This window comes from Hyaena hyaena, unplaced genomic scaffold (genome assembly GCF_003009895.1).
Source record: "Hyaena hyaena isolate Hyena2069 unplaced genomic scaffold, ASM300989v1 scaffold_35, whole genome shotgun sequence".
NCBI classification, from domain to species: Eukaryota; Metazoa; Chordata; class Mammalia; order Carnivora; family Hyaenidae; genus Hyaena; species Hyaena hyaena.
The window spans coordinates 3,191,464-3,210,260 of NW_024080667.1; the positions used below are offsets into that span (position 1 = coordinate 3,191,464).

The window sequence follows — 18,797 nt, forward strand, 5'->3', positions numbered from 1 at the left end:
TCACTGCCCAGGTGACTCAGGCATGCGTGGTTTTCTTTTTTGCATTTTTTTTTTTAGACGTGCTTATGTATTTATTTTGAGAGAGAGTGAGCGAGCAGACTCCCTGCTGTCAGCGCAGAGCCTGACATGGGGCTTGAACCCACGAACTGTGAGATCATGAGCTGAGCCGAAAGCAAGAATCGGACGCTTAACTGACTGGGCCACCCAGGTGCCCCATGGATGTGCATCTGTTTTCTAGATAGTCATCTAAACCCCCAAATAGGCCCTCCCCTGGGATTCTGTTAAGACCTCAGCTTGGGAAACAGTGGCCTAGAGAATACAGCCCAAATTCCCTAGCTTGGCATTCAAGGGCTTCCCCATCTGGCTTGCTGCTCCTTCCTGCTCTGTGTCTAGCTGCCCATCTCCCGTGCCCCCAATATCACATGTCTGTGATCACTGGAGGTCTGGGCACCCTCACTCTCCCATTGCCCTGATATCTTCTTCCCAGGCACCTTCCATCATCGTTATTAATCGTCGTGAGCTGACTTCTGCCTCTGTCCCCTGTCACTTAGTTCATAAGCTCTGTAAGAGCAGGGATCCTGTCTGTCTTGTTTGCAGCTATCTCTCCAACACCCAGAATAGAACCTGGCACACAGTAGGTCCCCAGTACATCTTTGACCAACTTGCCCTTTGCGGGTTTCCTTAAGCCACAGTGCCTTTGCACATGCTGTTCTCCTTTCTGGCAGTGCCCACCACGTTCCCGGCCCTGTGAAGGTCCCTCCCCTCTTGCAGGCGTGGTTGGTTCTTAATCTTCTGGCCTCCTATGACCCTTTGAGTGTAGCCTGGACTCCAGGTGCTAAAGTACCTGTGATTAGATCCGTCCCCCCAACCCTCAGTAGACTGGGAACTCCTACCGGGGCAAGAGCCTGGTAATGGTTCCTTTTGTGTCTCTAGCGCCATATCCCAGGGCAGCAGGTCTCCTGTGCAGTGAGTGGGTGCTTGGGTCCTTGTTAGCACCCTCTCCCCCGCTGAAGTTGAGCTGGGTCTCTTCTCCGTGCAGATAAGGTGTATTTCGGCCCCCCACGCCTCTTCCAGGAGCTACAGGATCTGCAGAAGGACCTAGCTGTGGTAGAGCAGATAACCTTCCTCATCAGCACGCTGCACGGCACCTACCAGGTACACAGCACCGGCCTGCCTTTGCTGGGCTCTGGGCAGTGCCCAGACTCAGCGGGCAAAGCGGGCAGGGGCTCCCGTCTTCGCCCAGGCCCCAGGCACGCTCCTGCCTTCTGAATCCCCCCAGGCAGCAGGAGAGGCTAAAGCCCCCATTGCTGCCTGGAGGTCTGGTGTGCGGCCTCTGGTTTGGGTGGAGGCTCTGATTCGGGTTAAGTGGCGTCTGGCTCCATGGTGATTTTTTCCCTCTCTGCGCAATGACCGGTCGGTCCCTCTTGCGGCCGCTTCCTGGACCTCACCCCAGGCTGGAGAGAAGCCGGCTGGGAGCCTGTGGTCCTCTCGCAGGAGGGGGTGCCAGGTGGGGTCTGAACCCAGGGCTGGGAAAGCCTGCTCTGGGTCCGCAGCGGGGAGCCCGTCATCCACTATGGCCCATCTGGTGGCCCTTGTCGGGCTCTAGGACCTCCCAGCTCCTGTCCCTCTGGGCACCCTGAATGCTCTAGGGTCCTGTGTGGCTTTTGGGGAGCGAGCAGGCTGTGTGGTGATCTCAGTGGCCGCCTCAACCCTAGAATCTGAACATGACCGTGGCTCAAGACTGGTGCCTGGCCCTGCAGAGGCTCATGCGGGTGAAGGAGGAGGAGATCCACTCGGCCAATAAATGCCGCCTCAGGCTCCTGCTTCCGGGGAAACCCGACAAGTGAGATGGGGAGCCGATGTGGCTGGAAGGGGGGTGGTCCAGAGAGGGGGCACCTGGAGCTGAGCTGATCTGCTCCTCAGGGTGGTGGCGGGAGTGGGTGCGTACACCCTGCGGGCCCTGCCTGGCACAGCTTTGGGTGTGGAGTGGGTGCTCATTGTGGAATGAATGAATGAATGAATGACAGATTCATACCTGGGCCCATCCTCTGTTAGGAGACTCGGGACTCAGACACTCTGCTGTTGTTTGGTTCCGTTTGTGCTGTGACCTTGTCACCCACTCACTTCAGACTGTGCAGAGCCCTGGGACCGGGCCCCAGGACTCCCCGTGGACTGAGGCTGGGTCTCCAGCCCCCCACCCTCCCACCCCAGGTGCCCACACGGGCGCTTGTGCTCCACAGACCCTCCACTGATGTTTGTGGGATTGGTGACAGATTTAGCAGAGGGGAGGAAAGGTATCTTGTCGGAGCCCCATTTTGCAGATGAGGGTGGTGAGGCCCGAAGAGTTGTCAGATCCTCCCCGCAGCCCCAGAGTGGGAGGGCGAGCTGGGCTCCGACAGGGTCTGACTCTGAAGCCTGGGCTGGTGCGAGGAGGGGCTTACGGCCTGGGTTTGACCTCGAGGATGCAGGGACCGTGGGGGACAGAGTGTTACAAGCACACTGGCTGCTTGGAGGTCGAGCACTGTTGTTGGAGGCAGGACCCAGGCTCCAGGCTCGGGTCCCGAAGCAGAGAGGCAGGGCTCTGCCCTGTAATCCCAGTCTGCCACGCCCCTGCTGAGTAGCCTCACGCAACCCCTCTCTAGCCCCCCACCCCCACCCCTTTCTCCCTGGGAGAGTTAGTGACACCAGCCTTGCCCTCCTCCTGGTGGAGAGCCTGCCCCAGACTCTGAGGGGTGACAACAGCAACCCCTAGTGCCCAAGCTGTGTACCACCTCCTTCATTCAGGGCTGCATTCACTCCCACATCCATCCCGCAAATGTCTGCTGAGCACCGACACTGGGCCAGGGGCTGGGAGCCCGACGGGGCCCTTTCCTGCTGCAGAGGCTCCCAGTCGGACCTGCTCATGGGGCTGCTGGGCCCACGGAGAGCTGACCGGGGAGCCCAGGAAGGGCCTCTGGCGTCACCGGGCACCTGAGCCCAGGTGCTGGGGGCTGGGCCACCGGAGAGTGGCCTGATCACTTTGGGGAGGGACCTCCATTCCGGGGCCACAGTGGGCAGAGGGGCTCTTCCCCCAGAAGAGCTCAGCTTTGCCAGAACTTTCTGGCCACGCTTCAGTGCTCTGAGCAGAGTTAGCACTACCGTGAGTGTGTGTGGTGGAGGGAAATGCTTGCCCTGGGCACTGACGCCCGTCACCCTCTTGCTGCAGGTCTGGCCGCCCCATCAGCTTCATGGTGGTCTTCATCACCCCCAACCCCCTGAGCAAGATCTCCTGGGTCAACAGGTTGCACCTGGCCAAGATCGGACTCCGTGAGTAAAGCCCGGGAGAGCCTCTCACCTCAGGGGACTGGGATGTGGAGCCGGGAGGCTTGGGGTGTGTGTGTGGGGGGGTGGGGCGGTGTGTGGGTACGTGGGGGCAGAGGGCTTCCAAGCTGGAGGGAGGTGGTGCCGTGGAGAAATACTGGAGCTGAGGCTTTGCTTGTAACCCTGGACAAACCACTGCTCCTCTCTGAGCCTCAGTTTCCCCATCTATCAAGGGACGGCACTGGAGGAGGGTGGCTGGAGCGTGGCGGCTGAGGGGGCTTCTTTTGGTGGCGGGTGACGGAAACGTTCTAAAAGTAGGTAGTGGTGATGGTCGCTCGATCCTGCATGTACTAGAAACCAGTGACGTCAGCACTCGGAAAGGGCGGTTTCCTGGTAACCAAATTCTGTCTCCGTAAAGCCACTACTCAAGGAAAAACAACACAGTGCAGGTTAGATTAAGCTGATTCCCCAGCAGGACGTCTTTGTGACCCCTTTCTCCTAAGCGCCCTGTGATGATCACGTAGATAAATATCGGACACGTGCTGACAGTGTTTCCTCTGGGGTGGATGTTTTTCTGAGCATTTTACACACGTCTCTTTCATTTCACACTGACGATAACCCCAAGAGGTAGGTCTGTTGTGATCCACCCTTTACAGGAGAGAGATCTGAGGCCCAGAGAGGGGCAGTGACTTGGCAGATTTCACACAGCAGGAAGGGGCAGGGCCGGTGTTCAGACCCGGGGCAGTCGGCCCCCAGAGCCCCATCTAGATCATCCTCTCTCTGCCTTCTCATGTTGGAGCATTTCTGTCTGCGAAACACATCTGTCAGGCTGTAATTACTTTCCTTGTACTTTTTTTGAATTGACGAAAGGCCCAGGTCCTTGCCAATCGGCGCTACTATTTTCTGTGAAGGACTAGATGGACTTTTTGTTTGTTTGTTTGCTTTTCATTGTTGTTTCTAGTGTGATCTTTTTGTAGGCTTTGAAACATTTCTGGAAAGAGGTTAGGACCTTTGTCACAGGCTTTCATCAATGAAAAAATATCGAGTGAGTCTGTGCTATGATTTTAGGCATGGGGGAGAAGAGCAGTAACGAAACCTGAAAGCCCTCTGCTGTCAAGGAACCTGTAATTTGTGAGGAGCGGACAGATGTTACAAGAGGAGCAAGTCAACACGGGAGGTGGTGCTGTTTACGGGACACAGCTGGGTGGTGTGACAGTCACCGAACCTGGGGGCCAGGGCTGCTGTCGGGGAGGGCCTTTGAGCAGGTAACATCTGAAGCTGAAGCAGTCTAGGCTTCAGAAGAGCAAGTGCAAAGGTCCTGTGGTGACCAGAGCTGAGGAATGATAGGGAGAGAAGCAGGCAGGTGGAAGTATGGGCAGCATTTCCAGAACAGCAGGGCGTGGTGCGTGGAACTTATTCTGGGCATGATGGGCACCTGCTTCTCATAGCAGTGAGAGCTGGGCTGCGTCCTGGCCTGGGTTTCTTCTTGAGTGGATCACTCTGCCGGCCGGGCCAAGAGGGCCTGCAGAGGCGCGAGGGAATGGGGAGGAGATCGTGGCTCTGGGGGAGCCAGGGTCAGAGGCTTTTCGAGGCCAGTCCCTTCTTGGATCTGGTGTGGATGTGGCAGAGGCCTCCTCTGGGTGTGTCTGGGTGACCAGAAGGGCTGCAGGGGGAGGAGAGAAGATTCTAAGCAGAGGCTGCCCAGCTGCGGGAATGCGAGCCCCAGGACGGCTGCCGTGACTCCCCTGCAGGCCTGCGGGGTGCTCTGGTCATGGGCACGCCTGGGCCGATCACACGCCTGCTCTGAAGGCAGGCCAGCGTCCGGCTGCTTGGCTGAGTGGGGCTTGAGCTTGGCCTTGGAGGGCGGGGAACTGAATGGCGTGAGCCTCTCGTTTCTCGGCTGCCTGTGACGCTCATGTGCTTTATCTCCACGCGGTTTCACTGCAGCAAAAGTTTTAATGGAAGGAGAGTCATTCGAAATCTTATTTGAATGCCTGGGTTCCCCTGGGGCTTGAATAATTTGTTCTTTTATTTTGCCAGTTTAAAAAAAAATTTTTTTTTTTTTTTTATCTGCAGCGCCTGGTTGGGTGGGGTGGGGCATAACATGAGCCTGTTAGTAATAGAATATGTTAAAAACGTTTATTCACAAAGGATGTGATTCCTTTAATTTTTTTTTCTGTATTCCTCTCTTCCTGACTACCATGTACGGAGATCACAATCCACTGCACATTGAGAAAGGAGGGGACTGGAATGGTGGTGCCTGGGGTCCAGCGTGGCTGGGGGTGGGGGGGGGTCCGTTCTGCCCCCTGGGAGGGAAGAGCAGGGTGCGCTGGGGACCCTGGGGACCCGCTTCACGTCCCAGCGTGGCCCCCACGGTGCCATGCGGGCCGGGGAGAGGCAGGCTCCCTCCTGTAACTTGGATTACAGCTCCCGTGGTCCTTTCTCCTCTTACATTTTGGGATCTCAGGGCCTCGTGAAGTGGATCCGGGCTGCCCAACATTGGTTCCCGGTTCCGTCCCTTTACCGGCTCTGTGATCCTGGGCAAATGATGGAGCCTTCAGATGCCTCTCTCCGCCAGAAAGTGGGGATAGCGCCAGTGCCTTAATGGGGCTCTTGTGTCTATTTGGGACGGTGGTGTGTGGAAGGCGCCTGGGACAGCCAGCGCCCGGCACATGGACAGGGATGCCCGCGTCGCATAGATGGGGAAGTGACTGGCCTGAGGTCTCATACGATTCAGTGCAGAGCAGGGACAGGACACCTTCCCACCCTCTGCCAGTTAGTCTCCTATTCATAAAGGCTCCAGAAAAGGGCTGCAGATAGAACCTTTCCTCCCGAGGAGGAAGAGGCATGGTTGGGGACTTTCAGTGTCCCCTTCCCAGAGGACCTGGGCTGGGCAGGCTGCAGGCTGCTCCCAGGTTCACAGGGACACACCCTCGAAGGTGTGGCCTGGGCCCCCACTCCTCGCTGCCTCCGACTTGGTTAGTTTTCCAACCCTCCTCCTCACGGTGGCCCCTGCATCCACCTGACAGCGATCCAGCGAAGGATCCTGAACGTGGCCCAGGTGCGTGCTGAACTCTCCTCTCCGCGAACCCTCTGGCGTGTCCCAGCGGTGGCAGGAAAGGCAGGGGGCTGGGCATGAGCACAGGACGACTCCGGGGCAGGTCCGGGGAGAGAAGCAGGGCGGGGCCGAGGGCTTAGCAGGGCCGAGGCGGGGTGGCCGTCCCCAAGCAGACTCCTCACCTGGGGACGGTGGTCTCGGTGGGTACCGCTTCCCGAGGGCCTGGCATGGGCCAGGCATTAAGTCGTTTCTTTCCAGTGCTCACAGTGACAGTGAGTGGTTGGAACAATTTCCCCCATTCTCCAGATGAGGCAGCAGACTCAGAGAGGTTAAGTACCTGGCTCTGTGTCACACAGTGAGCTGGAGGCTGCTTTGGGACAAGCCAGGGGCTTTCTGGCAGAGCCCGCCTCCTGCGGCGGGTGGGGTTCTGAGGCGGGGGGAGCCGAAGGGGTCGCGGCCTCCGGCCCTGGAGCTGCCCCCGCTCCGCCACGGGGTGCTCTTGGCTTCGGTGGGAGCCGACAAACAGAGCTGGGCGCTAAATAAGCCCCCACTTAACGTCGATTGGAAATCACGGCTTTGCCGACGGTGCCAGTTCTTAATGTCACTTATCCCAAGCGGGCTCTCAATTTTCGACTGCAGCAGCCTTCTAATTTGGTCTCAGCCACTCTGGTTTTGTGACAGGAACAATGGCAGTGGCAGATGGGGAGCAACAACTCGATTTTCTTCTAGCCTTCCCGATCGCAGGCAGGGGAGGCACCATCTGGAAGGAGAAGGTCAGATCATTAAAAACTATATAATATTAAATTGCCAGCACTCGATGGGCTGGGGTGTGGGGGCAGGGTTGTGTTCGCAGGCTGAGCGCTGGAAGGAGCTGGAGCTCCGGGGGCGGGCGGATCCAGCGGCCTGTGGGGCTCTCGGGGGCCCCGGGCCGGGGTGAGCGCCTTCGGAAGCTCCCTGAGAGCAGCGCTGACTCGGTCCCGTCCACCTTTATGTGCTGCCGCCCAGGGGCTTGTCCAGGACGCAGTGTGGGGACGGCCCCGCCGAGGGACTGTCGCCCCGGGCCGCGGGCCCGGCAGGGTGCCCCCCGTGGTCAGTCCCCTGCCTCCTGGGCCCAGTGGTGGTCTGCCAGCCTCCGTTCCCCGGCTAGGAGGGGACGTGCTCACTGACCGCTCCTGGCGGCCCCCAGGATGGGAGGAAGCCTCACGTGGGGCTTCGTAAACCGTGATGTGCGTGCACATAGGCACTCTTCTGTGATGGTGCCTGTCCCGGTTCTAGCTGGCCTTTCCGCGGCGGGCTCCCTTCTCGGTGACAGGAGCCAGCTTTCATGTGACTTTGCCTCTGGGACCCAGTGGTGCGGGGGCTGACTCTGTTGAGGCAGCTCATACCCGTGGTAACGCCTGACATTTACCAATGTCATTTACTTCTCGAGGAGCATCCTCACTTGCCACCTCATCCCAGCTCCCCTCGCTGTGACCGACACTGACACATCACCTTTCTCTGGTGGCGGTGGCATTTTTAAAAGCCACTTTATTGAGCTATGACTGACATACCTCATACAGAACACAGGCGGAGTTGGGGAGCCTGTGGGCACACATACACACAAACACGTGCACCCCCCCACAACACACACTCACGCACACACACATGCATGCACACACTTGCTTATGCACGCACACACCTATGCAGGCACGCACATGCACACTTCTGTGCACATGCACGCACACACACTCATGTACACATGCGCACACTCATGCAGGCACACCCGTATGCACACACACCCATGCACATACTCATGCATACTCCTACGCAGGTAAACACACTCGTGCAATACATGTATGCACACACATGTGCACACACATTTATGCAGGCACACACTCATGCAAACACACTTATGAAGGTACACGTGTGTGACACACATTAATGCACACACACTCATGCACACACTTATGCAGGTACACACATGCATACTCACACGTGTACACATGCACACACATGTATGCAAGCACACAAATGTGTACATTCATGAACATCCATGTGCACACACGCTCATGCAGGTGCACATGCATGCACACACACCCACGTACACATATTCACTTGTGTGGGCACACATGCACACACACACACTTACGCATGCGCACATACACGCCCACACTCACACACTCATGCAGGTACACGTGCACGCACACACACCCATGCACGCGTCTTCACTTGTGTGGGCACACATGCACACACACGCTTACACACGCATGCGCACATGCCCACACACACTCATGCAGGTACATGTGCACGCACACACACCCATGCACACGTCTTCACTTGTGTGGGCACACATGCACACACATGCCTACACACGCACGCACACATACACACACGCCCACACTCACTCATGCAGGTACACGTGCATGCACATACGCACGCACACCCGCACCCACTCTTATGCAGGCACACACTCACACACTCATGCGCCCACACACACAGGAACAAAGAGGCAAGCCAGTAAAAGAGCCAGAAACTGTGTTAAGGGCCATGACAGAGCAGGGGCTGAGAGGGAAAGTGATACAGGGGCAGGGGAGGGTGGTGGTCACTTACGGCCACTCCCAGAAGGTGACAGGCGACCTTGGGGAGCAGGGGAGCCAGCCCAGGAGGGCGGAGGAGCACTTTCCAGGTGGAGGGAACACCCTGGGCCTGTTCAAGTTGCTGAGGAAAAGCCTAGGGCAGTGGAGGCAGTGAGGGAGGGAGGGGGCTGGGAGGGAGGGGAGGGCAGGAACGTCCTCACAGTTCTGGAAGAGCTGGGTTTTATTCTTTATTCCAAGTGGATGGGACTCAAACGGATGCAGGAATGGCGAGGCCCAGTGGAAGTTCAGCGGGATGGCTCTGCCTGTCGTGGGGGCAACGACTGTAGGGGACAGTAGTTAGCACGGGACACCCGTCTGGCTGGTGTGGCTGGTGGGCCCTCTTGGGCTGAGCTGACGCTCGCTGAGCAGGGCCGGGGTGGACCCGGGTCCCGGCTTCCTCCTCGCCACTGAGTGGACTCGGGGGTGGGGACGGCTGATGTCACGCCCTTCTGTGGAAGGACCTCTGCTCCCAGGCCCCAAGCCCTAGGTGCCCCTCAGCCTGATGGCACTGCAGGAAGTGGCCCCTCTCACCTGGGCCCCCTCTCCTGTGCCCCTGGCTCTCCCTTTTCAGGGGCGGAGCCACCTCCTGGTTGTCCAGGATCAGTGATGCCCACAGGCCTCAGTGGGGGGGGCTGGTTGCTGGGAGATGGCGTTTTAGTCGGGCAGACCTAGGTCCCCATCTGGACTCTGCCACCGAGCCATGTGCGTGACCTAGTCAGTTACCTAATACCCCGAGGGTCGGTCTCATTGCCCTTAAAGTGAACATTGTGATTCTGATTGTGTGGGAACATGTCTGGAGCGCCCGGCGCGTGCCCGCATGTGGACACACAGTAGGCGTCTCCACTGTCCCCTGCCCCTACTGTCCCCGTGTGGGCCACAAGCAAGGATGGGCTCCCGAGCAGGGAGAAGTCCACCCGCTCGCTCACGGCCCGCCCCTTCCTGCACCCCACCAGCCGTGCTTGGAGGGCACTTCCCACGTGCAGGGAGACCATGTACTTCGAGGTGACATTGCGGAGACCTAAGGAGACAGACCCCAAACCAGGAAACAGACAAAACGATCTTAGATTGAGGTGAGGCTGTGCCAGAAATAAGATGTGGTCTCTTAGACTGCTTTCTGAGACAGGGGGGCCGCTGTAGCCAGGGTGGTCAGGGAGGACTTCTTGGAGGGGGTGGCATGTGAGTGAGCCCTGACCCACGTGAAGGAGACGTTGCAGAGTGTAGTTTGGCAGATGTGAGCGCGGGGCTGTCCAGATGCGAGTCCAGGGTCGGGGCCTCTGTCCAGCTGGACTGGGGACTTGGAGGCAGATGTGACCACCCCGGACTCAGGGTGGGTCTAGAAGGAAGCAGGAGAGAGTTATCCTTGTGACCGTCATCCTCATAACCGTGGGTGGAGAGCGGCATGGCTGCATCAGCTTGTCTTTCAGCTTGTTTGGGGGGCCGCCTCCTACCTCTAGAAGCACGTCTGGAAGCCTCTAGAAGTCTCAGTCAAGGCAGCGGGGCCTGGACTGTGCGCAGCATCACAGCGCTTCTTGAAACCCTTTCTCACCTCCTATTTCACCAGCTCCTCACAGCAACCTCAGCACCAAGGCGTTTTTAGGTGAAGAAACTGAGGCTTAAGAGTCGGGGGAAGTTGGACAAGGCTGCTCAGCGACAGGGCGGGCCAGCCGGGACCCGAGCCTTAGCTTCCCCGACTCGCTGCTTGGGAGCCAGGCTGCGACCATGGAGCGAGGGCACCTTTCACCTTGGCTGGGCGGGCGCGGGGCCGGCCCCCTGGGCTCGCGGGGCTCGGACCGCCTTGACCCGCCTCCGTGCTCTTGCCGCAGGGGAGGAGAACCAGCCAGGCTGGCTGTGTCCGGACGAGGACAGGAAGAGCCGAGCCCCGTTCTGGTGCCCCATCCTGGCCTGCTGCGTCCCCGCCTTCTCCTCCCGGGGCCTCAGCCTGCAGGTGAGTGGAATGGGTCATGCCGAGCCCTCCCCGAAGCTGGGTTTCCGGGGTGTGCCCGCCGCGTGAGAGGGCCCGGCCGCAGGCCCGGCTTCCCCGCCTCTTACCGATGCAGTCGGTCGAGACCTTCTGCAGCTTTAGGAGCCCGCGTTCCCACCCAAACCGGGGGGACAGATGCCTTTTGTGGGTCGAGTGAATGGAAAATTCCCTGGTTTGGAGCTAACAAATAGCAATGATCTCATCAGCTGGTGGCTTGACTCCAGCTGAGAAGATAGGCCGGAATATGCCCGAGTGACTCTGCCAGACCGTGGGTGGGACCCTCTCTGAGGCTGCCAGCCAGGAGCCATCATGCCCCCGTTTGTCAGGTACCTACTGTACCCCCGCTCCGTGCTTTGCCACCACTCTCTTGTTTTAATATTTATAAGAGCCTCATGCGTAGATGTTTCTAGATTGGTTTTACGGCTTAGGAAACTAAGGCACGGATAGGTGACATGGCCTGTAGGGATGGGTCCAGGAATTGGAACCTCGCTTCGCCTGATTGCAGCTCCCGAGTTCTTTTTTTTTCTTTAATTTTTTAAAATGTTTTTTATTTATTTCTGAGAGAGAGAGAGAGACTGCGTGAGCAGGAGAGGGTCAGAGAGAGAAGGAGACACAGAATCTGAAGCAGGCTCCAGGCTCTGAGCTGTCAGCACAGAGCCCGACGCGGGGCTCGAATCCACGAACCGTGAGATCATGACCTGAGCTGAAGTCAGACACTTAACCTGAGCCTCCCCAGGCGCCCCAGCAGCTCCCGAGTTCTTAACCATGAGGACACTCGCTCTGCTGTTGCCCGTCCCCAATGTCCTGGCCCCTCCCTCTGGAGCGATCCCTGCCCAGCCTCCTCCCTGGGTGAGGAGGTCATGTGAGCTTTGGGGCAGGGGAGCAGGTCCAGAGACATAAGCCCCAAGAGACAAGCTGATTGGGGTGTAGACCGGGGCACTAAACAGCTGCAAGTATACACCCTTGAGATGTCCATTCATACACTAGTTTATTCATTCATTCACTTGTTCATTCTCCTGTCTGTTCTGCATATAATTTTTGAGCACCTACCATGTGCCAGGCCCCGTGCTGGACACTGGGTATATATATGGTGGTGACCAAAACGTACAAAGTCCCCACCCCCTGTAGCTTTTAGCCTGGAGCGAGGCAGCGGTACCCTGGCGAACACAGGGACACGCAGAAGAATGCTGTGTGTTACAGAGAAAATAAGTCAGCTGTGATGGATACGGAGGTGGGGCCACGCGATGAGGGGGCAGGAGGGTCTCTTGGAGGAGGTGGCATTTAAACTGAGGCCTGCACGGCAACTCATCAGCAGTCCCCTGAGGGCCCAGTGGAAGAGTATTCCAGACAGACAGAGCAGTCCAGAGGAATAGTCTGGGCAGTGGCAGCTCGGGGAGCCGGGTAATGAAGCCGGCAACAAGGTCTGATGTGGGTGCCAGGCCAGCCAGCTTCCCAGGCTGGTGCGGTTTGGGTTTCATTCTTAAGGGCAGGGAAACCCCAGGAGGGCTCCACGCAGGGGAGCGGCACGGGTTGATGGACATTTTGAGAAGAGAGTCGGGTTCCTTGGGCTATTGTGGGAGAGAGTCAACTGTGGTCCCTGAAGGGAGCAAGAGACTGAGAGGCCGACACAGACCTGGGCGGGGTGGAGGAGGGTGTCCGGGGGGGTCCCGCCAGGCAGGGCCAGGACATGGTGCGCAGGTGGAGGCGGGGCCGGACGAGGGCGAGGGGAGCGAGGCACTCGCCTGGTCCTGATCATCAAGGTAATACCAAAGAAGTCAAAGCAGCAGATCGTGACCTTGGCTTGGCTGCTTTTATCGGGACTAGGGTGAGGCCCAGTCACGCAAGCACAGCGTCCGTCTCTGCCTTTGTTTAAACCTCACTGATTGTTCACCGTGGATTTTTTGACCTTGATTTTTATTGCCAAAAACTGTGCTATGATATCCCTTCGATGCGGGAGTGCTTCGGCCTCACTGCCCTCCCTCCCATCCGGGTCCTAGAGGAGGCAGTGGGCAGGGGACATGGGACACGCATTCGGGGAGCGCGTCGGCGTCGGGCTGGCTGATTTGATGAGGGTTTAGAGGGGGGCTGAGGGGGCAGAAGGGGCATGCCCGGAAGTGGTGTCAGGAGGTGCTGGCCCGTTCCCCGTGCCACAGCCTGATCAAGGGGCGCGGTGAGAGGTTGAGGCTCCTGGCACTGCTAGGCGGGTAGTGGGCAGGGCAATAGCAGCAACAATATGGTGGCAGGTGGGTTCTCGAGGCCTCTGTGCCAGGCTCTGTTCTAGGCACTTCTCCAGGGTTAACTCTGGGCCCCTCAGCTGCCCTTGAGGCAGGGCTGGGCCACGCCCACTGGGGGGAGGAGCCTTTTCCTGACTTGAGCCTGAAGGCTTGGCTCTCTCACCCAGGCTTGGCTGGTGTTTTCCCTGGCGTCCGTCCCCCTACCAAGCATTTCTGGAGGGGGCGCGGAGGACAGATGCCGCTCATTCCTATAGGGCTTGGGGAGGCTTGCCTTTGTAGGCCTGAAGTCTGTATTAACTAATGGAGAGGCTCTGCTGAGTCTCGTGAGCTCCTTCCCAGCATGCTGGGTGGGTTCTCATGGGCCAGGCAGGGGTGGGTAGGGGTGGGGTAGAAGGGCAGAGTCCATGGACTGTGGGTTGGTCAGTGTCCACCTTGCTTGTGGCTCACCTGGTCCTAGGACTCCTGCAGAGAAGGCTGACCCGGGGTGACTTCCAGCTGTCCTCCACCCCCGCCCCTGCGACTGCCAGGGCCTCTCGTTCTCTTGGGAGTCCAGGGCTCAGGTCGTTTGAGGGTGCTACAGTCATAGACAAGCTGCGGCTTCCTTTCCCTGAAGGAAACCCCTGCCTGCCTGGGGGGCCGTCTTCTGCCTCCTACGTCTCATGTGGAGGCCTCAGGGCCTGGGGATGCGGAGGCCGGGGAGCAGCCTCAGCCCCCGCCGACCCCTGCCATCTGGTGAGCCTGCGGTGCTCCCGGGGGGCCCGCCAGAGCCTGCGCGTTCCCGTCTGCTGGGGCCCAAGGCACCACTTCGGCTCCGATGGCCCTGCCTCCCGCTCCGGCACCTGGCAGACGTGCCCGTCAGCTCCGTGCAGCGGCCCGATGAATTCGGGGCCTCCCCCCGGCCTGCTGCCTCTCCCCAGCACGCGGGCTCTGCGGGGTCACCCCAGCTGCACCCGTGGCAGCAGCCATTGGGCTGGGGGCCTGTCCCTGGAGGGCTCAGTGCAAAGCTGTCCTCCCCCCCAAGTCTTGCCTGGCGGCAAGGGAGAGGGGTGGGGTGCCCCCCCAGACCCCCGCGGAGCTGAGGTGCTCTAGGACGTAGCCCCGCAGGGGGTTGGGGCTGCGGCCCAGACCTTCAGGGCATCTGCTCCAGGCTCACTTAGGCCTCGGCGTGCTAGCCGAGTGCCTCTGTCCTGGCCAACGGAGGCCCCTGCCTCCCGGCCCTGCCGCTGCCTCCCCTCCTGGCCTGGACCTGCCTATGAGGTGACGTCATGCACCCTAAGCCCTTGGTAAGCGGCAGTGGCCGCTCGGCGCCCAGCCCCATTGCCAAGTGCTGTATGTCTGCCTCTCCAGTCCCCGCAACCGTCCTGACGAGATGTCAGGGCCAGCGTGAGTGCGAGGAACTGGCCTGTGGGTCACCAGCTGGTAGCGGCTAGGCTGGGACGGGAGCCCGCGCTGGCCGCCTCCACGGCCTCTCCTTCCCTGGCCCCCAGCCGCTCCCTGCTGCGCTGCCCGGGGCGCCTGGCTTTGGGAGAGCTGGCTTCCTGGCACAGGTGGGTCGTCTGGGTCCAGGGCCTTGCCCGTCCAAGGAGCCATCTGAGTTGTTGCCATCGCTTTGGACCTGGGCTCTGTCGATGCGGCTGATGTCCGGGCCCCCTGGAGTTGCCATGGAAACATCTGAGCCAGGGCTGTGGTTGCCCTGTGCCCACCTGTGAGGACGGGAGCAGCCACCTGGCAGAGGGGGCTGGGCAGCCTCAGCTGGATGGGGCTGACCGAGAAGCAAAATGACCGGGAGCAGGGGCCCAAGGGCACCTGGGGGCCAGGGCGAGGGGCCCTCTAGCGCTCCCAGCCGCGCAGACGTGGGGGCTGGCACTGCCCAGACCTGTGGGAAGGCCGCCTGGCCTCTGGGCAGAATTAACCGGAGTGGAAAGGGTACCGGGCAGGGAGCTGGAACTCTGAATTCCAGCCTTGACTGCTGCTAACGCGCTGTGTGACCTTGAGCCAGTCATGTGCCTCCCATGCCCACGCCCTGACCTTCAGGTGTGCTGACTTCTGAATGAGGGGACTGGATGCCGTGACTTCTCTGGGAACATCCCAACAGGGCCGGGGCGGGCCAGGGCCTTCACCACCAGCAGAGGGCAGCACCGGCCCAGCAAAGGTCCCGTGGTGGCCGCGTTCCTGGGTGGGGAACCTTGCACTGTCCCTTCTAGGCTTCCTGCCCCGCCCGCTGGCCCTGGATTCCAGCAGGTTCACGACAGGCCAGGCCATCTCCTCACACTGCTGTCCTGGCCAGAGAGACAGACTGGCGGGGTCTAGCTCAGAGAACAGGCCCCAGAGAGCAGCAGATGCAAGAGGAGCAAGCAGCCCGTGGCTCTTTGTGACAGCCCAGTGCAGACAGAGCCCCAGCCCCCATGGGCAGCCCGCACGAGCCCCTCAGCCCCCTGGTGCTGGCGGGCTCGTCTGCACAGGGTTCTGATGGTGACTGGGGAGGAGCCAGATGTCCAGCCCCCCTTCCCTTCTCCACGTGCTTCTCTGGAGGGGTGCAGGAGGATCTAGGGGGATGGCCAGGGCAGGCCAGGCCCTGTCACTCATCTTTCCGTGGCCTGGGACAATCACGTGTCCTCTGTGGGCCTCATTTACCGATCTGTGAAATTAGGCGGTGGAGGGCGTTAGTGGTTTTCATTAAATCTTGTCTGGATGTTTCTTAGTTTGAAAAATACATGGCTGGCCCAGACTATCATTCGGGGGCCTCCTAGCCAGAAGGTCCTAGAAGAGCGCCGGTCAAATGTGAGTGGATAGGAACTGCCTGGAGATCCTATGAAACCTGTCGCTTTCCCGGCCCCCTCCCCCTCAGGGATTCGCATTTGGGGCCTGAATGGGGCGCAGGAGTCTGCAGGCTTCACAGTGGTTCAGATGGAGGCACCTCCGGCACCCCGACACTTAGCCCTGTGTGTGCCTTGCGTGTCTCCGCAGCTCGGGGCCCTGGTCCACAGTCCCGTCAGCTGTCCCCTGCTGGGCTTCTCGGCGGTGAGCACGTCCCTTCCGCAGGGCTACCTCTGGGTAAGTCACTCCCGGACCCGGCCAGGGATCTGGCCTCAGGACAAGCAGGGAGGGTGGCACCGGGAAGGGGGTGCTGGAGAATGCTGCCTGCCCGCCGGCCCCCGCGATGTGCGCCTCCAGCCAGCAGGGTCTTCCTGGGAACCTCTGTGCCAGGCTCTGTGCTCGGAGTTGGCACATGTGACTTCACCAGGGACAACGGAAAACCAGGCGCCGAAGAAGTGAGCATGGCTCTTGCAAACAAAGGAAGGAAGTGAACATCGCTGTGCAGAGTACCCAGGTGTCAGGGTCTTTTACCCTGGGGCTCAGGAAGCAGGGCTGGTTATCGCTGGTGTCTTGCAGAGATCCCCGCCCACCTCTTTTCCCCTGGGGCTCCTAGCAAAGCCTCTCTCAATTCAAATAGGTCCCCGTAAGCTCTTTGTGGTGCAGCCTGTGCTCTCCCATAGTCTCCCTGAGGTTCCACCTCCCCACCCCTTTTGCCACTTTCCAGCTCCTGCTTATTCCTGTATCTAGGTGCTCAGGCAGGAACACTGGCTCACCCTTCAGAGTCCACCCCAAGTGTCCTCTCTGAGGGAGATTTTTTCCTCACTGTTTCCACAGTTTCTAGCAGGTGGTATATTCATCCTTCCTTCCTTCCTTCCTTCCTTCCTTCCTTCCTTCCTTCCTTCCATCCATCCATCCATCCAACTAATCATCCAACCATCCATCCATCCATGTAATCATCCACCCATCCATCCACTTATCCATGTAATCATCCATCTGTCCATCCATCTATCCATCCATCCATCCATCCATATAATCATCCACCCATCCATCCACTTATCCATGTAATCATCCATCCATCCATCCATCCATCCATTCATCCATCCATCATCCATCCAACTATCCATCCATCCATCCATCCATCCACCCATCCATGTAATCATCCATCTGCCCATCTATCTACCAACTTTTCTATCCCTTGCTTCCATCCATCCATTTATCCATCTGTCTATCCATTCAGCAAGTATATATTAAGTGCCTACCATGCGCTAGACACAGAAGTAGAATGGTAAACAAGACAGAGAACATTTGAAGGAGCACATGTGTGTTCACTATTTGTTGATTGAAATTCACCCTAAAGATGGGGAAATAGAACTGACTTGGTATCTAGTCTTAATTCCTTACCTGATTTCATTTGGGCCTTGAAGCTAACTTGTTGCCATGGCAACTGGGGAAGAGTGACCACAGGATGTGTGGGAGCAGGAGGGGGGAGATGCTCCTAACCTCAGCACAAGTAGAAGTTTGGGGCAGGTTGCTGGGAGGGCAGGGGCCCAGCTCTGTCCCTGCTCTGGTGACTGTGTCTGATGGCTTCACGTCTTTGCCGCAGGTCGGGGGTGGGCAGGAAGGTGCAGGGGGGCAGGTGGAGATCTTCTCTTTGAACCGACCCTCACCGCGCACGGTCAAGTCCTTCCCACTGGCGGCCCCTGTGCTCTGCATGGAGTACATTCCTGAGCCAGAGGAGGGGGAGAGCGGAGACGAGAGCCACGTGGCCGCTGAGCCCCCGGCTGCAGTGCATCCGACCATCTGCCTCGGGCTCCAGGATGGCAGGTAAGGGGTCAGGGCCTCATTTCTCCTTTGGTCATGGAGCCGGCATCATTGCCCCGTTTTATGGGGGAAACTGAGGCGCAGCAGCCTGGAGTCAGTCTGCTGGAAGGCGGAATGTCTGGATTCCCACTTGGGTCTGTGTCATTCTGAAAACAGTCTCTTTGTTTTTTTACATTTTAAAAAAATGTTTATTTTTGAAAGAGAGAGACAGACAGACAGACCGCAAGGCAGGGAGAGGCAGAGAGAGAGGGAGACACAGAATCCGAAGCAGGCTCCAGGCTCTGAGCTGTCAGCACAGAGCCCGACACGAGACTCAAACTCATGGACCATGAGATCATGATCTGAGCCAAAGTCAGCTGCTTAACCAACAGAGCCCCCCAGGGGCCCCTGAAAACAGTCTTCTTAGCACCTCGATCATGCCGCGCCTCTTGAGACTCCCACCTAGTTCTTCCTGGGACGGGGGTGGGGAGAGTGTCATCCTCAAAAGAACCACCCACGGGCAAGTCCAAGCTCCCAAAGGGTGGAACAGCGGACTGGCAGGGAGGCCTGGCTGAGGGCAGGGAGCCCCCGGACCCCTCTCCCCGGGAGGGGCAGTGGGGGTAGGGAGCTCATGAGTCACTCAGGTCTCTCCCCACAGCATCCTGGTTTACGGCAGCGTGGACACGGGCACCCAGTGCCTCGCGACCTGCCGGAGCCCAGGCCTGCAGCCCGTGCTCTGCCTGCGGCATAGCCCCTTCCACCTGTTTGCCGGTCTGCAGGATGGGACAGTCGCCGCTTACCCTCGGACCAGCGGTGAGGACGGCAGTGCTGGGGACGGTGGGGGGTGGGGGGCAGCCTGGGGCACTGACTGGGAGCCGGGTCCCGCGCCAGAGGGCTAGGGGGAGGCAGGCAGCTCAGAAACAAATAAGGGAGTCTGCGGGCAGAGATTCCTGGTCCCCACGGGGGTCCCTGCGGGACCAGGCAGCTCACCC

The 18,797-nt window shown here is 59.2% G+C and overlaps 1 protein-coding gene across 5 annotated transcripts in view; it reads left to right on the forward strand.

Annotated features, from left to right (window-relative positions):
• Positions 1 to 18,797, forward strand: part of ARHGEF10L (Rho guanine nucleotide exchange factor 10 like) — a 112,279-nt gene that overhangs the window by 56,933 nt on the left and 36,549 nt on the right. For all 5 annotated transcript variants that reach the window (XM_039229045.1, XM_039229046.1, XM_039229047.1 and 2 more), the window contains 7 exons: positions 1,040 to 1,155; positions 1,716 to 1,843; positions 3,206 to 3,306; positions 10,797 to 10,918; positions 16,156 to 16,242; positions 17,609 to 17,829; positions 18,464 to 18,618. In XM_039229045.1, the coding sequence (XP_039084976.1) occupies positions 1,040 to 1,155; positions 1,716 to 1,843; positions 3,206 to 3,306; positions 10,797 to 10,918; positions 16,156 to 16,242; positions 17,609 to 17,829; positions 18,464 to 18,618 (930 nt within the window). The remainder of the gene's footprint in view (positions 1 to 1,039; positions 1,156 to 1,715; positions 1,844 to 3,205; positions 3,307 to 10,796; positions 10,919 to 16,155; positions 16,243 to 17,608; positions 17,830 to 18,463; positions 18,619 to 18,797) is intronic.